Genomic DNA, 21,847 nt, shown 5'->3' on the forward strand with positions numbered 1-21,847 from the left:
CAATTAATGTATGTTCTTAATCAGGTAAAGTAATGTACAGTTAGGATAAGTCATTACCACATTGCTATGAATTTTGGGATGTTTTGAAGAAAAGAAAAAGTTCTGGAATCAGTGTTAATAATGGATTCAGTTTTGTAATTATAATTCAATTTGTAAAAATTCATTGTTTAGCATAATGCAAATTAACTGTGTAAACCATTAATTTTAGAAAAGCTTAACATTTGTGTATCTTTGAAAGGCAGGACAACATATTCTTACAGAAATCACCAACTAAAAATCTGTAATTAAACTCGTAATTAATGTTTCTGGAACATTCTATAGAGAAATTCTGTGCAATGTCCACATATTACAAAAACTAGAGAAGATGAAGACATATCCTGACTGATAAAGACAATTTGTATGACAAATAATGTTAGAAGAATGATTCATTAATCTTTTGTAATATGATTTAAAGCTTTTGGGTTGTACATAACTGTTCCGCATTTTAGCCTTCAAATGTTGAAAAAAGCCCTTTGGAATGTTTGAATTGTAATTTTGACATTGTAGAAATATTACCAGCTCAAAAGTGTTTCATAAAATCACATAATTAATTAAATTACGGAAAGATATTCGAGAATGTTCTGGACTGAATAATAAGAACTTAATTGTTAACTGTTTGTATGTTTCAAAATTGCACTTGGAAAAGATTGTTAATTTCGGAAATATCATTGTACTCGTTTTAATTTCCACTAAAACTCTGTAATGTCAGAATTTGAGGCGTTAACTTATTGCAATTGTAACATCAAACATGAAATAACATAACAATGTCAAAGAATCTAATTGTTAAAAGATGTAAAAATACACCTTGTCAAGGCTTGAGAGGAGAGCTGTTGGAGTACTAGCTGGCGTGTTCTGGTGCCTGTAAAGTTGTGACAAATAAACATTTGTTGTTAACAGATTAATTGGTGTATGTCTGGTAGTGACGTTATCACCTCCAAAAATGTAAAACATGCTGTGCTTCTGGATCTGGTTACATTTTACCATCTAATAGAGCATTTACTCATTTGCTTTCCAGATTCATTTGATGTATGTATGGCTTTGCACTGCACTTCACATGACAGCTATGCCTGTTCCAGGTAATTTGCATGACTTTATTCGCCTGTGTTGCCCCCCCTCCCCCCCCCCCCCCTCTCTTTATTTTTTCCTTCATAATTTTTCTCTGGTTTTTATCCTTTTAAATTCATACCCTTGGTTTTGTTCCAGAGTAACTTGTGAGACTGTTCTTCCTTTAGATGGTTTGTTGGCATAGTTCTGAATAACCAACCTACCAGCAGTTGATATGTATTTATTTGATGGTTTCTCATGAGTGTTAATTTACTTTTTTAAAATATTTTTTTTTAAATTTAGTGCAGCTTAGAAGCATGCTGCTTAATTTATAATTTCATATAATTACGTCCTTGCTAAGCTCTTCTTTTAGGTATATCTGAGGAAACTTTAACATGGTGAAAAGAGTTATTTGTAATAAAAAATAACATGATAGTCTCTTTATATAATGTAATTTAATTTACATAATGTTATCAAAAAAAAAAAATAAAAAATAAAAAAACAAGTAACATATATTATTTTTCATATATTTGGTCGATGTGGTAAGAGAAGTAGCAACCAGCATCTGGCATTTGTTTTCACTCCACATTTTTTTCATAAAACTATCAGATAAAAGAATAAATAACTCTCACTCACTTGATGCAAAAGGTCTTCATATGCCTTGTGTGTTAGATGCTGTACCGTCTGGTTCAGTGTTTCCAGTGGGGGTATAAATTTTTGTTCCAGAGCATTTCTGTCCTCAACCAGTTCATGCTTCAAATCTAAAAGCCAACAAGATATTTTGCAAACAAATATCAAAAATTTTATACAGACAAGATTGTAATGAGGGCTGTAAAGGGTGACAACCAAACTATCAGTCACCCACTTAAAAGGGCTGACTGGTGGCTCTTGTGTGCTGTAGATAGAGTAGAACCTTCTGATATACCCTCCCACCTACAGCTAAATATACAACTACAACAGTGCTACTAATTAAAGAAAATTTCCTAGAAATTCTGGTTATAAAAGGAAAAGTAAGAAGCATTATTGAACACTTTGCTGTTGAAATTGGCTCATTGTCACAAGTTGTGAGAGGTAGAGGTCTTAACGCAAACTATGGAGTGACAGACCAGTTTGTTTGTTGCGCAGACATTTTCAGCATAGATCATCATAGACAACTGCTTCATAGCTGCCTCACAAAAAGTGCCTCAAAACTGGCTCACGAACTGACTTGGCACTGGCCCTTATATAAATATACACCAATCATGGATATTACATTCATTATACTTTTCCACATTTACAGTGAAAAATTAAATGTTTACAAAGTTTTAAGTGTGCCAGCCAGCTCTGCATGAACACAGAAAACATCTGAAATATATTTCACACTAATATTAATTTTTGCCCTATAAAATTGGTGAAAGTTTACATTTAAACAATCACCTTAGAAATCTTCGTATTGTAAATATCTATGTCATTCTTGAAGAATCACGTTTTCCAAGATCACTAACAATTCTTTTTATTACTATGACTGATTTCAACAGATCTATTCTGTTATCAGTGGATCTTGTAACATTATTAGATGTACATTCTTTTTACAACACTGAAAGTCACATAGTGATGTTGTATCAAATTGTAAAAAAATATGGCAGGGAACATCAGCATATCACAAATAAAATAACAAGAAATGAAAACATGTGATACGTGCTGATGTTCCACCATATACTAATCATTTGACACCACAATGATGACTTAGCTGGTATAACATTTTCACAGATCATTTTTGAAATGACAAATTTCACCGCACTGTATAATGGATACATTCGTTGTACATCCTACATTGATTTCCATGATTATTTCATGCGGTGTTGCTTGCCTGTTAGTACTGACAACTCTACACAAATGTCACTGCTATCAGTTGTTAAGTGGAGGCTGTCGGCCACTGTGTTGACTGTGGTGAGAAGTAATGCCTGAAATGTGGTCTTCTCAGCACAACTCTTGACACTGTGCAATCAAAATGCTGGATTCTCTAGCAATTTCTGAAATGAAATGTTCCATGTGTCTAGCTATAACTACCAAGTTAATTCCCAATGTGCGGCCATAATCACATTAGACACCTTTTCACATGAATCGCCTGTGCCTAAATGACAGTTCTGCTAATTCACTACCCTTCTATACTGTGTGCACATGATACTACCACCATCTGTATATGTTCATATTGCTATCCCATAACTTTTGTCATCTCAGAGTACTGTGGCCTGATGAGTTGCCATCTTGCCTTTTTTCAAATGCTCAGTGGTGTCAAGGCCTGCTCAGTGGTGTCAAGGCCACCAACGACCCAATGAGACACTGAGGCCACATAGTGTGGTGAGGTAATTTCAGTTCGGAGATGGTTCTGTGATGTTTTGGGCGTATTTTTCACATCATCACTTGGACACCCTCATTCAAGTTACCATAAATGTGAACCAGGACGTTTATTTCAACAATTTTGTTGTCCTTTCTCTTCTGTCTTTGTGATGAGTATGCTGGGGACACTCACATCTTCTAAAATGACAACAGCCAGGTTCACAGAACTGCTTGAATACTTACCTCATTTGATTAACTCTAAGACATCCTGGCACACCTTGACTGTCCCACTAAACCAACTGATTGTAGTCCCATAGAACATGTTTGGGACTAATTGGACAGCAGGTTTATCATAAATAGTAATTGACATTTGATAGCTCCATCAGGTTACATCAATGAGTGGATTCAACTGAATATGGTGTACCCAAAGAAATTTGCAGACACTCCTTCTCACTGAATGGAGGCCATTATCAAGGCTAGAGGGCCATGTTACATGATGCTAACATGATGTCTGCTCAACAGGAGGAGGGGGTGGAGAGGGGCATGTGACTATTTTTTTCTCTGGTGTGCTTCTCAGATTGAAAAACATATCTAGAAAATGAACAAAGGGAAGGTAGAAGGATATGTAAAACGTGAAATATTGACTGATGAATCATTGTTGTTATTTTCATACTTATAAAAAAGGCTATATTTCATCATGATGTTCTTATGTAGTTGAAGGAGGACAAATGTTTTGTTTCCATTGCACCCTATGATTTTTTAGTATGTTCAGAAAACTCAGTTATTTGATAGAAAGGTACAACTTTAATCATTGTGACCAAACACTATGCTGCCCTAATATTCAAATTGGTATCCATGAAAATTACAGAACCAAACCACACATGACTAAAATTGACTTCATATTACACATTAAGTATATCCACAATACACAAATTATAAGGGTGACAGAACTGTATTTGATTTGGAACTTAGAAATCAGTATGATGTGAAGCACCATATTCAGGTTCATTTATTTATCTGTCCACCTGTAAACAATATAAATTCTATGAATGTTGTCAGCATATTAATATATATGATACATTCATATAAATACATAAATATATATAATGTGCGGATGGGTGTGTGTGTGTGTGTGTGTGTGTGTGTGTGTGTGTGTGTGTGTGTGTGTGTGTGTGGGCGCGCACGTGCGCCCATGTGAGCGTGCAAGAGAGTGTATACCTGTCCCTTTTTCCCCCTAATGTAAGTCTTTCCGCTCCCGGGATTGGAATGACTCCTTACCTTCTCCCTTAAAACCCACAACCTTTCGTCTTTCCCTCTCCTTCCCTCTTTCCTGATGAAGCAACCGTAGGTTGCGAAAGCTTGAATTTTGTGTGTGTGTGTGTGTGTGTGTGTTTGTGTTTGTTAGTGTCTCATACCAACGCTTTCATTTGGTAAGTTACATCATCTTTGTTTTTAGATATATTTTTCCCACGTGGAATGTTTCCCTCTATTATATCAATATATATAATCACACACACAAGCAAATGCATACATTATTTGATTTACTAACTATGTCTGTACATCATACTTTATTGTTCTATTGAAAATATTGTAAAATTCCTCTTAATCATAGCAGTTAATCATTACCATAGTTGCCAACAATATTTAGATGTTATTTCAGATAATCCTTGACAGTATACAAACACTTCTCCATCATCCAATTTTTAAGATATTCTTGAAGATATGTATCTCACTTTGCATACTGCAACTGTTGCTTGAAATCAACAACAATGCCATCCATCCCCATCCCTGTCTCGACATGTGCAAACTGCCAGTGTTCATGGATCGGACTATAGTTGCAGCATGATATGAAACTTCCTGAAAGATTAAAACTGTGTGCTGAGCGAAGTCTTGAATTGGAGACCTAAGTCCCAAGTTTGAGTCTTGGTGTAGCACACAGATTTCATCTGCCAAGAAGTTTCATATTAGCACACACTCCACTTGAGAGTGAAAATTTCATTCTGGAAATATACCCCAGGCTGTGGCTGAGCCATGTCTCTGCAATAGCCTTTCTTCTGGGAGTGCTAGTCTTGCAAATTTCACAGGAGAGCTTTTGTGAAGTTTGAAAGGTAGAATACCATGTACCAGCAGAAGCAAAGCTATGAGGTGGGTTATGAGTTGTGCTTGGGTAGCTCAGTCCATAGGCACTTACCCACAAAAGGCAAAGGTCCTGAGTTCAAGTCTTAGTCCAGGACACAGTTTTAATCGGTCAGAAAGTTTCATAAAAGAGCACATTCTACTGCAGAGTGAAAATTTCATTCTAATTGCAGCGTCTTAACCTCGCATGGCTGAACATGAATAAAAGTATGAATATTTGCTTGGGTAATCTGAGGCTCTGACTTACTGTTTTACAGTGCAGCCATTCATCACTCTGCTGGGCATACTATCTTTTTGCATCATCTGTTATCAGTAGATACTTTTTGGGGGCAATGTTCAAAAATAAATGTCTTATTCTGTCTACATCCAATGGCAACAGCAGTATTCTATGCAAGTTGTAAAATTTCATCTTCTACTATCTGGATATTTAACACAAAGCTTAAAATATTCCCAGCAATGAAAACATCCAGATCCATAATTCTGGTCAACTGGTAACTACTGTCACCATAACAGTGACAGGGAACCATTTGCCCTTGATGGTGTCTTGTATCAGTCCTAAATAATTTACAATCTGAACGTGATTGATCAGATACTACTCCAAAATACCTTTCTGAATGTTAGCTGTTGGTGATATTAAAATGTCATGTTCCTGTTATAATTCACAGAATATACCTGTAAGCTGTATTAGCTGTTCGTTAACAGTGATCAAAATTTCTGCTCTCTGTAATTGTGCGTTGTGTGCTATTCTCACAGTGTACTGTGTGTCTACTCACTCCCTGCATGATCATTTCTCCTTTTTTACATTATGGAGCTTACCATTTGATTACAACTAGTTAAAGTTGCTTTAACTATGGTCATCAGCCCCTTCAAGAGTCTGAGTAGCTGTTTCTGATCCCCTTCTAACACATCTATCTTCACCTTGGAGTGCGTGGTGTCTTCTTCATCTAACATGCCATACAAGATTTTACAGATCTTCTCCACCAATTTAAGATTCTTCAATTCCCTGTATAGGATTCACATCATGCCAATTGTCCAATTACACCTTGTGCTTTTTCAGTTTTTCTTACATGCCAATGTAAACCCAAGTTCCACACTGCTGCACCCTTGTTCAATTAAGCCAACTTATATTTACAATATCCAATTGCTCACCTTGTAACAACTTCCATGTATTCAAATTTTTCCTTTAGCTGTAGCAAAATTAAAATAACTCACAATTCTCCAAGTTACATAGTAAATTCTCACTTTTCACATGTCACAATATAGTCCGGGTGCCAATTGGAAATTTGCTGTCTGTATACACAGTTCTTGTCCTTTGAGCTCAAATTCAATTAGTAGGAGAGTAATACTGATGATGCAGTACAGTGCAAACATCTGGAATTAGAAAAATTCTTTCAGTCTGTTGGCAATAAGATACTTATTTCTTATGTCCCCTTCTTGGTACTACTGTAAAGGGTCTCCACAACTGCGTATCTAACTTATGCAACTTGCCTCATCGGGAGCTATCGTCAAAGAACTGACATATTTATAAAAATGTTTTGTATTCGCATCTTACCATAATATTCTTTGTTGCTTGTTTTGCATTGTGAATGTGCCTCAAGCATTTCTTGCATGCACTCTTTTAGCTCTGCCACATAATCATCAAAGTTAAACCTTAGTTGCTGGATCCTTCTGTTTTATCTTCAGATTGCTACACACTCTTCCAAAGCCCAATTCATGTGGTGCATATCCTGTCACACTGTCTGTTGCCGTATTCTACATGTAAACTGCATATGGAACCTAACTTTCCAAGTCGGTTTGAGCTCTATTTACATGGTGTCGCAACAACTCTATTAATGTTTAGTGTGACCTCTCTAATGCTAGCATACTGTGGCTTCATGATTCACACCATTTTGTATATTCTCTTCAGGGCTTCACCCATAAAATTACTTCCCATGTCATTTAATGATACCAAAGGTAATCCATACCTCAGTACAATTTTTTTAAACTAACACACTATTGAATGGCCTCCATGGTCCGTGGATATCAAACCCATGTATTTGTCAGTTGGAGGTATACTACAAAATTAGATTTATTCAATAAAGATTTGTGACAAAATTTGGATCATCTTTCCGTTCAGTAGGTTCATAAACTTGGTCAGTGCGTCCTGAAGCATAAGAATATACTTATTTCCTCAGTCTGCCTGACCTACTATTTTAATATCAGGCCTCCCAAAAATGAGTTCCGGTGTCTTTGCGATCTGTGAAGGTACCTTTGTGTGTCCCCTATGGAGTTTATTCTTCTGACAGCTCTCATATTTCCAGATATATCCTTCTGTATCTTTCTTCAACCTAGTATCTCAAGTAGATGTGCTGAAAATTTTAAAGAACCGTCTTCCTGGCCACATTAGAGAAAAATTAATTACCATCCCGGAACAAGACATCGAATACTTTCTATCCGTACTGGACTCAATAGATTTAATATACAAAGAAAGACCAGTACAACCGAAGTCTGTTAATACGCCGATAGTGACACAGAGATTTACAGACCAACAAGTAAACAATGGGGGAGGTTCAAAAATAAGACATATGGGTACTGCATGCTCTATGCCAAAATCCAAAAATCAGAAGTGGCCATATTTTCATCTCTGCTTGCTCATCATCAGTTGGCTTGTGAACAACATTGGCCATTCCTATCCCGTATTGTTACTGGTGATGAGAAATGATGTCTTTATCATAACAGAAGAGAAAAAAAGGAATGGCTGAGCCCAAACAAAGCAGCAACTCCCTATACAGTGTCATGTGTGCATTCACAAAAGATAATGTTATGCATCAGGTGGAACAGCCATGGTGTGGTGTACTACCAATTGCCTTCCTGAGATGTAACCATCACTACTGACATTTGCTGTCAACAACTTGCAGACACAGTCCAACAACAGTGCCCAGGAAGACTGTGTGAAGTGATGCTACTGCACAATTTGCCCACCCACCTTTTGCTAGCACTATACAGGAATTGAGTTGGGAAGTCAGTCCACACCCACCTTATTCATCTGATCTTGCATCCTCAGATTTTTAGCTTTTCCCCTCTCTATCTAACAACCTTCAAGGACCTCCCGTTCCAGATGAAAATGCGCTTTGCTTCAGAAGCACGTGATTTCTACAGTTTCAGAATTGAAAAGTTACCCCAATGTTGGCAGACTGTTGTAGATAGTGAAGATGAACATATTATTGATGACTGAAGTCTCTGTTATGTGTATATGTTGTGTTTATTAAAATTATGGAAAAAGCTATGAATTTACGCAACAACTCAATACATCAAATGGTTGTAGTGTCAGCAGTTCCTGCCAAAAAAAGTTCATTCCCCATATTTTTGGATCATTCTTCATAGATGTAGAGCTCAGTTAACTTACAAAAAGTGCTCAAAGTGGTTCTTATTCTGTTCTAAGCAACACTGCATCTTCCTGACTATAAGATGCCCAGTCTGTTATTTGTATCTATCAAGGCCAAATGCCTCTCTAAAACTAGCAGTGCTGATATAATAACAGTGATCAGATCAATATTTATGCTGCACAGCTTAGAGTGGGCATCTCACTCCCAAGGAACATGCACCCGAAGACTAAAACTGGGAACATGTGCCTACTGGTACATGCCCTATCAAAGTCACCACATTTCCATTCACAAAATCTATAGATACAAAAAGGATTCAAAAGGAGACACTGGCATCATTGAACAGGAAGGCTTAATGTCTCTAGTATGAGTCATAATACACATTCCTAACATTTTTAATCACATGTACTGATATTCACTCAGGTTGTTTTTACTTTTCAGATGTAAAAATTCCTTCTACCAATCTTTACCAACAACTCGCTTCTAAGGTTGATGAGTTCTCAATCCTGGGCATGAACACTGTAACATTTAATGAATTTATTGAACTTCTCATGGCATGTAGGAACATATTTTCCAACCTTGTCCGACCTCCAGCCACAATTCTCTACTACTCCTTGCCTTCTGTGTCCCCCATAAAGATGGTGACAAACTGAGCTTCTCGATCACTGGGGGTTCCCCCGGTGGCAGTGCTGCTGTGCTACACCACTACGTGTGAGGTACAGATATTGATACTCAATGAGTCACTGTAACTGTAACCTTTCACAGCACTGATTTCCAAATTTTGTCACAAATCTTTATTGAATAAATCTAATTTTGTAGTATACCTCCAACTGACAAATACATGGGTTTGATATCCACGGACCATGGAGGCCATTCAATAGTGTGGCCTACCCCATCTGCCAATCCATTAATTTAAATTTTCATTTAGAAAGTCTCTCGCAATAACTCCAGAATGTGGGGGTGTTCCATCTAACTGCCGAAATAAATTTTTCCTTAACTGGCTGCAAACATTCAAAAAATGGACATTTCCATGTGGCCCAATGTGGCCCTATTAGCCCACTGCTGAAAATCCCTACGCCCTATTAGCCCACTGAAAGTACCTACCCGTACATACATGCCAGGAGATTTTAACTTTTCCCCCATGCCACATGGGTATTCGTAGAACCCTAGTGGGGACAGCTGTGTCTGTTCACTCTGCCATTCATATTAAAAGTGGTTTTGTCAGTCTGAAGAATGTTTTTGTAAAACTCAGGACTGGCATCGTGTCGGGAAGTGTAGAACTTGCAGAATTCCATATGTCTGTCCAGATCTTCTTCATTTAGGCCTTGAAGGAAAGTAGGACTATATGTTCTCAATATCAAATTTTTCTGAATCCTTTGTAGGCTTGTTCTTGCTATTTCAAACTCCTTGGTTGCTTTTCTTAATTAATAATATACAGAAGAAGGGCACTGTTGTGACCTGGTGTATGATATGGATCCCAACACTGCAATGAGCAGCTTGATCGTTGGAAAATTCTTTTAAAAAAGCAGTCATTACCTGCTAGTTCACTCCTGAAGCCAGATACTACCACTTGTAATTCTTTTTGAAAGTCCAATATGGAAGCTGTTTTCTCCTGCAATGCCCTGCAAGTGATAAAAAGAAAAGTTCTACATTACTTACTCTTGAATTTGTAAGCACAAGTATGCAAAGACTTACATAGTTATGTATCAGTGAGGGTTAACACAGTCACCTAAAGCCGTTTCCAACACAATATTTTGAATTTACAGTTAGTGACAACAAATGTGGTAAGACCTGTCAACTGACACAACCTAAACTTTACTGGTGCAAGGAAGTGTCAAAAACAAGAGATTGATTACATAAAAATGTTTAATGTGTTGTCAGTAATAAGAATAACAGAGAAACATCATATCATCATGACACATAAGGTGAAGATAGGTTCCATTTGGAGATCACTTATGTCACATTTTGAAGATGATTAAGTTAGACTTGAATTAGACACAAATATACCTGATGAGTACATAGAATTAAGAATCAGCAGAATTCCCACAAAAAGCTGTAAGTACAAAACAGCAAGGAGCACTAAATACATTCATTTTATCTTATTGTAATTTTGGACACAGTCCCCATGACTGCAGAAAATGATAATGCAGTAAGGATGGGTCTGCCTTTTTGCAAGTACCGGGTGATCAAAAAGTCAATATAAATTTGAAAACTGAATAAATCATGGAATAATGTAGATAGAGGAGTACAAATTGGCACACATGCTTGGAATGACATGGGGTTTTATTAGAACCAAAAAAATACAAAAGTTCAAAAAATGTCCAACAGACAGCGCTTCATCTGATCAGAATAACAATAATTAGCATAACAAAGTAAGACAAAGCAAAGATGATGTTCTTTACAGGAAATGCTCAATATGTCCACCATAATTCCTCAACAATAGCTGTAGTCGAGGAATAATGTTGTGAACAGCACTGTAAAGCATGTCCGGAGTTATGGTGAGGCATTGGCGTCGGATGTTGTCTTTCAGCATCCCTAGAGATGTCGGTCGATCACAATACACTTGCGACTTCAGGTAACCCCAAAGCCAATAATCGCATGGACTGAGGTCTGGGGACCTGGGAGGCCAAGCATGACGAAAGTGGTGGCTGAGCACACAATATAAAACCCCATCATTCCAAGCATGTGTGTCAATTTTTACCTCTCTATCTACATTATTCCATAGTTTATTAAGTTTTCAAATTTATACTGACTTTTCGATCACCCGGTATATAATTATTGTTTTGCTTTAATACACAAACATGTTTCACAACAGTTGTGGCATCGTCAGTGGGCTTTTTTCTTTTCTTTTTCCTTTCAGTATATGTTTGTGTCATGTGGCTATCCAAAATCTAGCCCCATGTCTAAATTAATACATATCATCATTACTATATTTGGCTTGTCCTGAGCTGTGACTAGTTTGTATTTGTGAGCCGAACATGTTTTTGTTTAGCTGAAATGACATTTTCTCCAGCTCATTTGTGAATCCTGCATCTTGTTATGTTGGTGTGGCTTGGGGACAAGTTTCACTGTATGATTACATAAATTGTGCAGTGAAACATTTGTCCAAGTCACAAAAAGATAACAAGATGCAGGATTTACAAATGTGCAAGAGAAAACTTCATTTCAACTACACAAAAACATGTTTCGCATGCAAATATAAACCTGCCACTGGTCAGGACAAGCCAAATATAGTAATGATGATAGTGTATTAACTTAGGTATGTGGGAGGATGCCACAACTGTGATGAAACATGTTTGGGTATTAAAGCAAGCCAGTAATTGTGTACTTACACAGAGGTAGACCCATTCTTAATTCATTATTACATTCATTTTCTTTATAATCCTTAGTTTTACTATTGAAAGTTCCGAGTTCTTATGATCTGGTTCAGGTTTCACTCTCCCACGTCCGGCCATCCTGATTTAGGTTTTCCGTGATTTTCCTAAATTGCTCCAGGCAAATGCCGGGATGGTTCCTTTGAAAAGGGCACGGCCGACTTCCTTCCCCATCCTTCCCTAATTTGATGAGACTGATGATCTCGCTGTCTGGTCTCCTTCCCCAAACAACCCAAACCCAGGTTTCACTCCTTCCCATCACTCCACCTTTCCCTAGACACACAGTCCAACACTATTTTTTAATTATTTAAGACAAAATAGGAGAACCATAATTTTGAAATACTGAAATCCGCTACACCTTTGAACACAGTTACATACAAACATATTTCGCTGCTTTTCTGCCAGTCAACTGCACTGCCATTTTTCTCTTTCTGATTCATTATCAAACACAAAAGGTGAATTGCACCAGTTCTCGGTGAAAAAAAAATGGCACATTTTGCGGCACAATCAAATTGAAGAACTAGTATACAGTGACTTGTGGGGACTGGATAGTGGATTCTCTTCTTATTATGATGACTTACAAATTTCCATTTCAGAAGGAAATTGCATTCAAACCATATGAATATTTCAGAATCTATAGGAATTAGAGTATCTGCCTCTGTAGCTGAGGGGTCAGAGAGTTTGACTGTCATACAAAAGACCCAGGTTCACTTCTTGGTACTGGCAGGGATTTTACCATGGTGAAACTGGAAAGAGGTGCACTCAGCTTTATGATGACAGTTAAGGAGATATTTTAGTGAGAAGTCGTAGCACCTGGGAAGCTGATTATGGCTAACTACACACTTTTAATGGTGCATCAGAATGATGCCATTGACAGATGACAATGGGCCAGTCACCACTGAATGGTCCATCATGGCAATGTCAAAGGATGCAGAGCTGGAATATAGGAATCGGTGTAGAACTCAAGGCTCTGAGCCAATATTCAGTAGTTGTGGAGCTACTGAGAAGCATTTATATATTAATCAGTAGCAGCAGAGCTGAAAGCAGCTTAAATAACTGAAGCTCAGTACGATCACAGAGCCTGATGGAGTCACTGTGTTTTATACGGAATTTTTAAGTCAAATACTTCCATTCCTGACAATAATTTACTGTAAAACCCTTGAGCAGAAATCTGTTCTCCATAATGAAAAAGGTGAGAAGATTACAGTTATCTACAAAACTGGAAGTATAACTGGTCTCTAGACTACCATTCTATATTAATTAAACAAACTTGCAGCAGAACTCTTGAACGTATGTTGATTTCAAACATTATGATCTACAGGGAACAAAGTAATCTTCTCCATGGAAATCAGTAAAAGTTACAAAACCCACAGGCATACAAAACTCAACTCACGCTCTTCATACATGGCATTGTCAGTGCATTAGATAGCAAAAACTATGTTCATCAATGTTTCTAGGCTTCATCATCATCATCATCATCATTTAAGACTGATTATGCCTTTCAGTGTTCAGTCTGGAGCATAGAGGCCCCCTTATAAAATTCCTCCATGATCCCATATTCAGTGCTAACATTGGTGCCTCTTCTGATGTTAAGCCTATTACTTCAAAATCATTCTTAACCGAATCCAGGCACCTTCTCCTTGGTCTACCCTGACTCCTCCTACCCTGTACTGCTGAACCCATGAGTCTCTTGGGTAACCTTGATTCTCCCATGCGTGTAACATGACCCCACCATCTAAGCCTGTTTTCCCTGACTGCTACATCTATAGAGTTCATTCCCAGTTTTTCTTTGATTTCTTCATTGTGGACACCCTCCTGCCATTGTTCCCATCTACTAGTACCTCCAATCATCCTAGCTACTTTCATATCCGTAACCTCGACCTTATTGATAAGGTAACCTGAATCTACCCAGCTCTTTCTCCCATACAACAAAGTTGGTCGAAAGATTGAATGGTGCACAGATAACTTAGTATTGGTATTGACTTCCTTCTTGCAGAAGAGAGTAGATCGTAGCTGAGCACTCACTGCATTAGCTTTGCTACACCTCACTTCCAGTTCTTTCACTATGTTGCCATCCTGTGAGAATATGCATCCTAAGTACTTGAAACCATCCACCTGTTCTAACTTTGTTCCTCCTATTTGGCACTCAATCCGTTTATATCTCTTTCACACTGGCATTACTTTCGTTTTGGAGATGCTAATCTTCATACCACAGTCCTTACATTTCTGATCTAGCTCTGAAATATTACTTTGCAAACTTTCAATCGAATCTGCCATCACAACTAAGTTATCCGCATATGCGAGACTGCTTATTTTGTGTTCACATATCTTAATCTCACCCAGCCAGTCTATTGTTTCAACATATGATCCATAAATAATATGAACAACAGTGGAGACAGGTTGCGGCCTTGTCTTACCCCTGAAACTACTCTGAACCATGAACTCAATTTACTGTCAACTCTAACTGCTGCCTGACTATCTATGTAAAGACCTTTAATTGCTTGAAAAAGTTTGCCTCCTATTCCATAATCTCATAGAACAGACAATAACTTCCTCCTAGGAACCCGGTCATATGCCTTTTCTAGATCTATAAAGCATAGATACAATTCCCTGTTCCACTCGTAACACTTCTCCATTATTTGCAGTAAGCTAAAGATCTGGTCCTGACAACCTCTAAGAGGCCTAAACCCACACTGATTTTCATCCAATTTTTCCTCAACTAATACTCGCACTTTCCTTTCAACAATACCTGAGAAGATTTTACCCACAACACTAATTAAAGAGATACCTCTGTAGTTGTTACAATCTTTTCTGTTTCCATGTTTAAAGATTGGTGTGATTACTGCTTTCGCCCAGTCTGATGGAACCTGTCCTGACTCCCACGCCATTTCAATTATCCTGTGTAGCCATTTAAGACCTGACATTCCACTGTATTTGATGAGTTCTGACTTACTTTCATCCACCCCAGCTGCTTTATTGCACTGCAATCTATTGACCATTTTCTCCACTTCCTCAAATGTGATCCTATTTCCATCATCATTCCTATCCCATTGTACATCAAAATCTGAAACATTACTGATCGTATTTTCACCTACATTGAGCAACTCTACAAAATATTCCCTCCAACTGCCCAAGGCATCAACAAGATTCACCAGCAGTTTTCCTGACCTGTCCAAAATACTTGTCATTTCCTTCTTACCTCCCTTTCGAAGACTGCTAATTACACTACAGAATGGTTTTCCAGCAGCTTGACCCAAAGTCTCCAACCTTTTTCCAAAGCCTTCCCAAGATTTCTACTTGGATGCTGCAATTATCTGTTTGGCTTTGTTTTTTTTTTTCAACATAACTTTCTCTGTCTACCTGAGCTCTAGTATGTAGCCATTTTTGATACGCCTTCTTTTGCCTTTTACAGGCTGCCTTGACTGTGTCATTCCACCAAGCTGTTTGCTTCATCCTACCTTTACACACTACTGTTCCAAGACATTCTTTAGCCACTTCTAGTATTGTGTCCCTGTACCTTGTCCACTCCTTTTCCAATGACTGTAATCGACAATATTCAACTAACTGGTACCTTTCTGAGATCACTGTTATGTACTTGTGCCTGATTTCCTCATCCTGAAGTTTCTCCACTCTTATCCTCCTACATACGGACCTGACCTCCTGCACTTTCGGCCTCACAATACCAATTTCACTGCAGATTAAATAGTGATCAGTGTCATCAAAGAATCCCCTGAATACACGTGTGTCCCTCACAGCCTTCCTGAACTCCTGATCTGTTATTATATAGTCAATGGGAGATCTGGTTCCCCTGCCTTCCCAAGTATACCGGTGAATGTTCTTATGTTTAAAAAAGGAGTTTGTGATTACTAAGCCCATACTGGCACAGAAATCCAAGAGTTGTTTCCCCTTCCTGTTGGCCTCCATATCCTCTCCAAATTTACCCATAACCTTTTCATACCCTTCTGTTCGATTTCGAATCCTGGCATTAAAATCACCCATGAGCAGAACACTGTCCTTGTCCTGTACTCTAACAACTACATCACTGAGTGCGTCACAAAAACTATCCATCTTATCTTGATCTGTCCCTTCACAATGTGAATATACTGACACAATCCTAATTTTCTTGCTAGACACTGTCAAATCTATCCACATCAGTCGTTTGTTTACATACCTTATTGCAACAATGCTGGGTTCCATTTCTTTCCTGATGTAAAGCCCTACACCCCATTGTGCTATTCCTGCTTTGACTCCTTACAGGTAGACCTTGTATTCTCCCACTTCTTCTTCTTCTTCTTCTTCTTCTTCTTCTTCTTCTTCTTCTTCTATCTCACCCCTTACCCGAATGTCACTAACAGCTAAAACATCCAACCCAATCTTACTTGCAGCCTCTGCCAGCTCTACCTTCATCCCAGAGTAGCCCCCATTGATATTAATAGCTCCCCATCTCGTTACCATTCGTTTGCCGAGTTGTATCTTAGGAGTCCCTGGTTTGTCAATTAGAGGTGGGACTCCGTCACTTCCAAAGGTCCGAGGCATTTTGCTCTGATTGTTGCCAGCATCATATTAAAGTACCAGGGAAGCAGGTTGCTAGCCTTACTTGCCCTGGGTCCCATTGAGTTTTACCCCTAACGGTTGAGGGACTACCCGGTGGATTTAGTAGTCTTTGCCGTTTGAGCACAAAGGTGACCACGACTCAGAATATGTCCGAGATGCCCAGCCTTATTCCAAAGTAACTGGTATCCTGACTGTCAGGACCACTTACTTGGCCACTCATACGTTGGCCGTGGTTCATGAACTAGGACATAACAGGAACCCACACCATGAACCAGGCTTATGAAAAGTTTTTAATTCACTACTACATTGATCAGTGAGGCTTATAAAGAAAATGTTCCTACCAAATATAAAAGTTTAAACATATGAAATTGTAAAGGGATGCTCTTCTGTAACATTACCTTTATTTAACAGAAGTTATTGATACCAAAAATACTTTCTTCCTTTTAAACAGGTTAATATTATCTCAGCTGTTTAACTACAAGAATTTCACATGTTTTTGTGTACAATGTATTATATTTCAGGATAAAATGTGTAAAAAGAAATTAATTTATTTTCTTTGTCTCTATCAGTATGTACTAACTCTGTATGTACAGTTATAATTACTCTTCTTTTAGAAACATTTGAAATTACGAAATATCTGACACACTTAAAATTCCTATTATTAATTATGCAATCTGGTGCTAATTATTAAATTGAATTCTGGATTCATTTGTAAAAGAATAACATAAACTGGTGAATATTCATTTTTCAAGAAAGTTTGTAAACTCATTGGAATATTGTTAGTGCCACAGAATGAGTTAGTAGTGAGCATGCCTCTGATGCGGTTGGCTGTTACGGGCTTTCCAGAAACAATGATGAATGAAATGATGTGGTGTCGCCCTCTCAACTACATACCCTCTGACTCAGAGTTGCAATATTAACAGTTTTGGCTGGTTTCGCTGTCTAGGGGCTGGGATACGTAGTTGCTGCATTACAGGCCAAATACTGCTGAGTCTACAGTATACGATAAGAATACACACATGAATTGAATGGTCGAAGGTTTCTATCACTTGCCAATTGCAAATTATGAATGTAACATATAAATTTATAAATGAAAGATTGCAATTAAATAAAATCTGCAGGTACTATCTTATTGACTTTAAATGACGAGTACGATAGTAGAAGTACTTTTGAGAGTGCGGTATATTTCTACAAAACACTTATTGGTGTCGATGGTCCAGCAATTAAATAAAATATGAGTTGAATAACAGGGAAACAATATATTCCTATTCCACATAATTAATTATGAACAACAACATAGCTTGTGAGATATTCACTCCTGAACATATACTACATCTTCACTGCAGAAGCCATGGAAATCACACTAGAGCACAGGTCAGCACTCTAAAATATTTCTATCCTCCATGACCACGCGCAAACTGCTCCACTGTCCAAGTCTTTCCGCCGACCGTCTGTCACGCCATACCGTCCCGGACTCTCCCCGTGTCCTGTGCCGTCCACTCACACTACACTCTTCCTAAGTGCCCCTTGTCCTCTCTTGAAACGATGCTCTTCTCCAACTTCCACCCAGTATCCCCATTCATGAGCACTGTGATTGGCTAGAGCACTCCCTCCATGTCTCAAAGCCAAAACATACTCACAAATGTATTGAAACACATTCAAAATACTGGATTTACATAAACATACTCACAAATGTATTGAAACACATTCAAAATACTGGATTTACATTTAAATAACATGAAATTAAATAAACATTCCTATGGCTGGACCATAAACATGCTCTAACATACATTATTAAATACATAAACAAATTAAATAAACATATATCAAAAGAATAGCAAGCAAAAGTAGGCCAGTAGCCTAATGTCTCTGTGCTTTCTAAAACACACTAAATAATTGACCAATTTCTTCATGAATAGCATATATCAGATAAAACAAAGGCATAGATGAATAAACATATTTATAAGCATGCTGCTACCATTTTTCATGTAACTGTGGAGTACTTATAGCAGGACAGAATCGATAGTAATCGGCCATTTTTACCTCTAACAACTCATGTACTACTCAAGTTACATGCCTGTAATTCATACCAATTTAGGTTTACACTAATAGCTTTTGAAAGAGACATTGATCGATGAAATTGGATGAACCGTTTGAATTTTGGAAATTCGTTGCTGGGGTTACTTGTACAATTTACTGTAAGATACTAAAGTTTAAACTAATAAAGATATCAGAAATCTGATTACATCATCAGAAGCTTCGAGCAAATGACAGTAATGTATTGGTTCTTTTTGAGGTATCATGATTCATCTGGCTACTATTAATTTCTATCCTAACTGTGAAATGTCTGCCATGATGGTTTCACAAAGTCTGTCATCTTTGGCACTCTCGGCATACAAGTCTCTTTCATTGACACAGTGTCACCATCGAATTCCCACCCATGCAGTTCAGGCTGGACCCCTCTCACTTTGGCCAACGTCCAGTACCATGTGGTCAGCCTGAAGAGCAGTCTGCGCCCGCTGAGCGGCTCGTGCGGCCACACCAACTCCGAACTTAGAATATTTTCAGGGCACCACAACTCCCCATTACCTCACAATGTGTTTTTAATTTTGGCAATAACAATGTAATTTTTTATTTAAAATTGGAGATTGTAAAGACAGTGTGACATAGAAAAATGTAAAGAATAAAAAAATTACAGAAGCATAAATTATGGAGCCGGCTTACTTCAGAATTATGATGTCATTTGGAACCTACAACGTCAAAAATTTCAGCCTCAAGAATCAACCCACAGACGTGAAGGATTGGAGCCAACGACAAGAAAAAGAATGTAAGTAAAAAAGTTAGTTGCAAATCTTATTCCTCTCAAAGCTTATTAAAAGAGTAAATTATTTTGAAGAGTGACAAACAACAAATTTTGTGAGACAGGGTAAGATTACAATTGGTGGCTTCATCCAGGATCGATTGACTGATAATGAAGTTTTGTCTGTTGCAGAAGAAGGGAAAGTAATTTGTGTCATTGCAGTTTATATATAAATGAAGTTGCAATCACTTGATGAAAGAAGACCGAGGGCTGCCCAACAAAGTTGTATCAACAGTGACGAAATACTACCAACAATGACGGACCAGATAAATTGAAAGAGGACTTTACATCTACAACAAGGAACATAAACTGCTTGTGAAATTAATTTGTATATAGACACATGAGATAGGTAACAAAATGACTAGAGATGAGGGTAGTAGTGATGTAGAAGTGAAAGCTGTAGGACTAAGCCAGGACATGTTTGAACCAAGTGAAATCACAGTCAGCAAAGAAACAGTAAAAACTGACATCATGCAGTTGATTTTGGCAAAACTAGAGGAAATGCAGACAGATAACAGTGCCAAATTTAGTGCAGCAATGATCAGCTAACTGAAATAAGAGCTGAAAACAATAGTAAAATGGACAGAGTACAATACCAAATAGACCAACATAGTAATCAGGTTTCGCAGCCAAAAAATAGGTTGACAAAGGGATTAAAAAGTGTGAATGGAAAAGTTGATGTTTTAGAAAATAATTTTATTGTTTTGGAAAATGAGTTTACTGCTGAATATGCAAGATAACAAATGAAGAATATTAATGATGTCAGAGTTGAACAGAAGGCCGAAGTGGAAAAAATGGAAAAGAACTTCAGTAGTCTAGATCAAAAAATTTTAAATGTTGAAAACAATATGCAAACTAATGTAAAAGTTTTAGATCAAAAAATTTCAGCAGTTCAGGAAAACTGTATTCACAAAAATCTGTATTCAAACAATGGTAATGCATGGTCCAACATTCCAATCAAAAGTTTTCCATCAGACAATTTACCTCCAGTGGATTTTCTGCACCACTGTAGAGTTTTTTGTCAGGCATGAGTGTCAATCAAAAAATTAAATTTGTTAAAAGATGTCTTAAATTTAAATTTAAGTCAGTGGGAAAAATATCAAAGCTTAAAAAAAAAAATTTTTTAAATAAATTTTCCCCCCCATGAACCATGGACCTTGCCGTTGGTGGGGAGGCTTGCGTGCCTCAGCCATACAGATAGCCGTACCGTAGGTGCAACCACAACAGAGGGGTATCTGCTGAGAGGCCAGACAAACATGTGGTTCCTGAAGAGGGGCAGCAGCCTTTTCAGTAGTTGCAGGGGCAACAGTCTGGATGATTGACTGATCTGGCGTTGTAACACTAACCAAAACGGTCTTGCTGTGCTGGTACTGCGAACGGCTGAAAGCAAGGGGAAACTACAGCCGTAATTTTTCCTGAGGGCATGCAGCTTTACTGTATGGTTAAATGATGATGGCGTCCGCTTGGGTAAAATATTCTGGAGGTAAAATAGTCCCCCATTCGGATCTCTGGGAAGGGACTACTCAAGAGGACGTCGTTATCAGGAGAAAGAAAACTGGCGTTCTACGGATCGGAGCGTGGAATGTCAGATCCCTTAATCAGGCAGGTAGGTTAGAAAATTTAAAAAGGGAAATGGATAGGTTAAAGTTAGATATAGTGGGAATTAGTGAAGTTCGGTAGTAGGAGGAACAAGACTTTTGGTCAGGCGAATACAGGGTTATAAATACAAAATCAAAAAGGGGTAATGCAGGAGTAGGTTTAATAACGAATAAAAAAATAGGAGTGCGGGTAAGCTACTACAAACAGCATAGTGAACGCATTATTGTGGCCAAGATAGACACGAAGCCCACACCTACCACAGTAGTACAAGTTTATATGCCAACTAGCTCTGCAGATGACGAAGAAATTGAAGAAATGTATGATGAAATAAAAGAAATTATTCAGATAGTGAAGGGAGACAAAAATTTAATAGTCATGGGTGACTGGAATTCGGTAGTAGGAAAAGGGAGAGAAGGAAACGTAGTAGGTGAATATGAATTGGGGGTAAAAAATGAAAGAGGAAGCCGCCTGGTAGAATTTTGCACAGAGCACAACTTGATCATAGCTAACACTTGGTTCAAGAATCATAAAAGAAGGTTGTATACATGGAAGAAGCCTGG

General features: G+C 37.8%; 1 protein-coding gene across 1 annotated transcript in view; it reads right to left on the minus strand.

The window, feature by feature from the left end:
* The window catches only part of LOC124605632, an 85,204-nt gene that overhangs the window by 26,798 nt on the left and 36,559 nt on the right, over positions 1–21,847 (minus strand). Inside the window, exons 3-4 of the mRNA XM_047137449.1 lie at positions 10,437–10,522; positions 1,720–1,844 (exon numbers count right to left, since the gene is read on the minus strand). Of these exons, the coding sequence (XP_046993405.1) occupies positions 1,720–1,844; positions 10,437–10,522 (211 nt within the window). The remainder of the gene's footprint in view (positions 1–1,719; positions 1,845–10,436; positions 10,523–21,847) is intronic.

This window comes from Schistocerca americana, chromosome 3, assembly GCF_021461395.2.
Source record: "Schistocerca americana isolate TAMUIC-IGC-003095 chromosome 3, iqSchAmer2.1, whole genome shotgun sequence".
Classification (NCBI taxonomy): domain Eukaryota; kingdom Metazoa; phylum Arthropoda; class Insecta; order Orthoptera; family Acrididae; genus Schistocerca; species Schistocerca americana.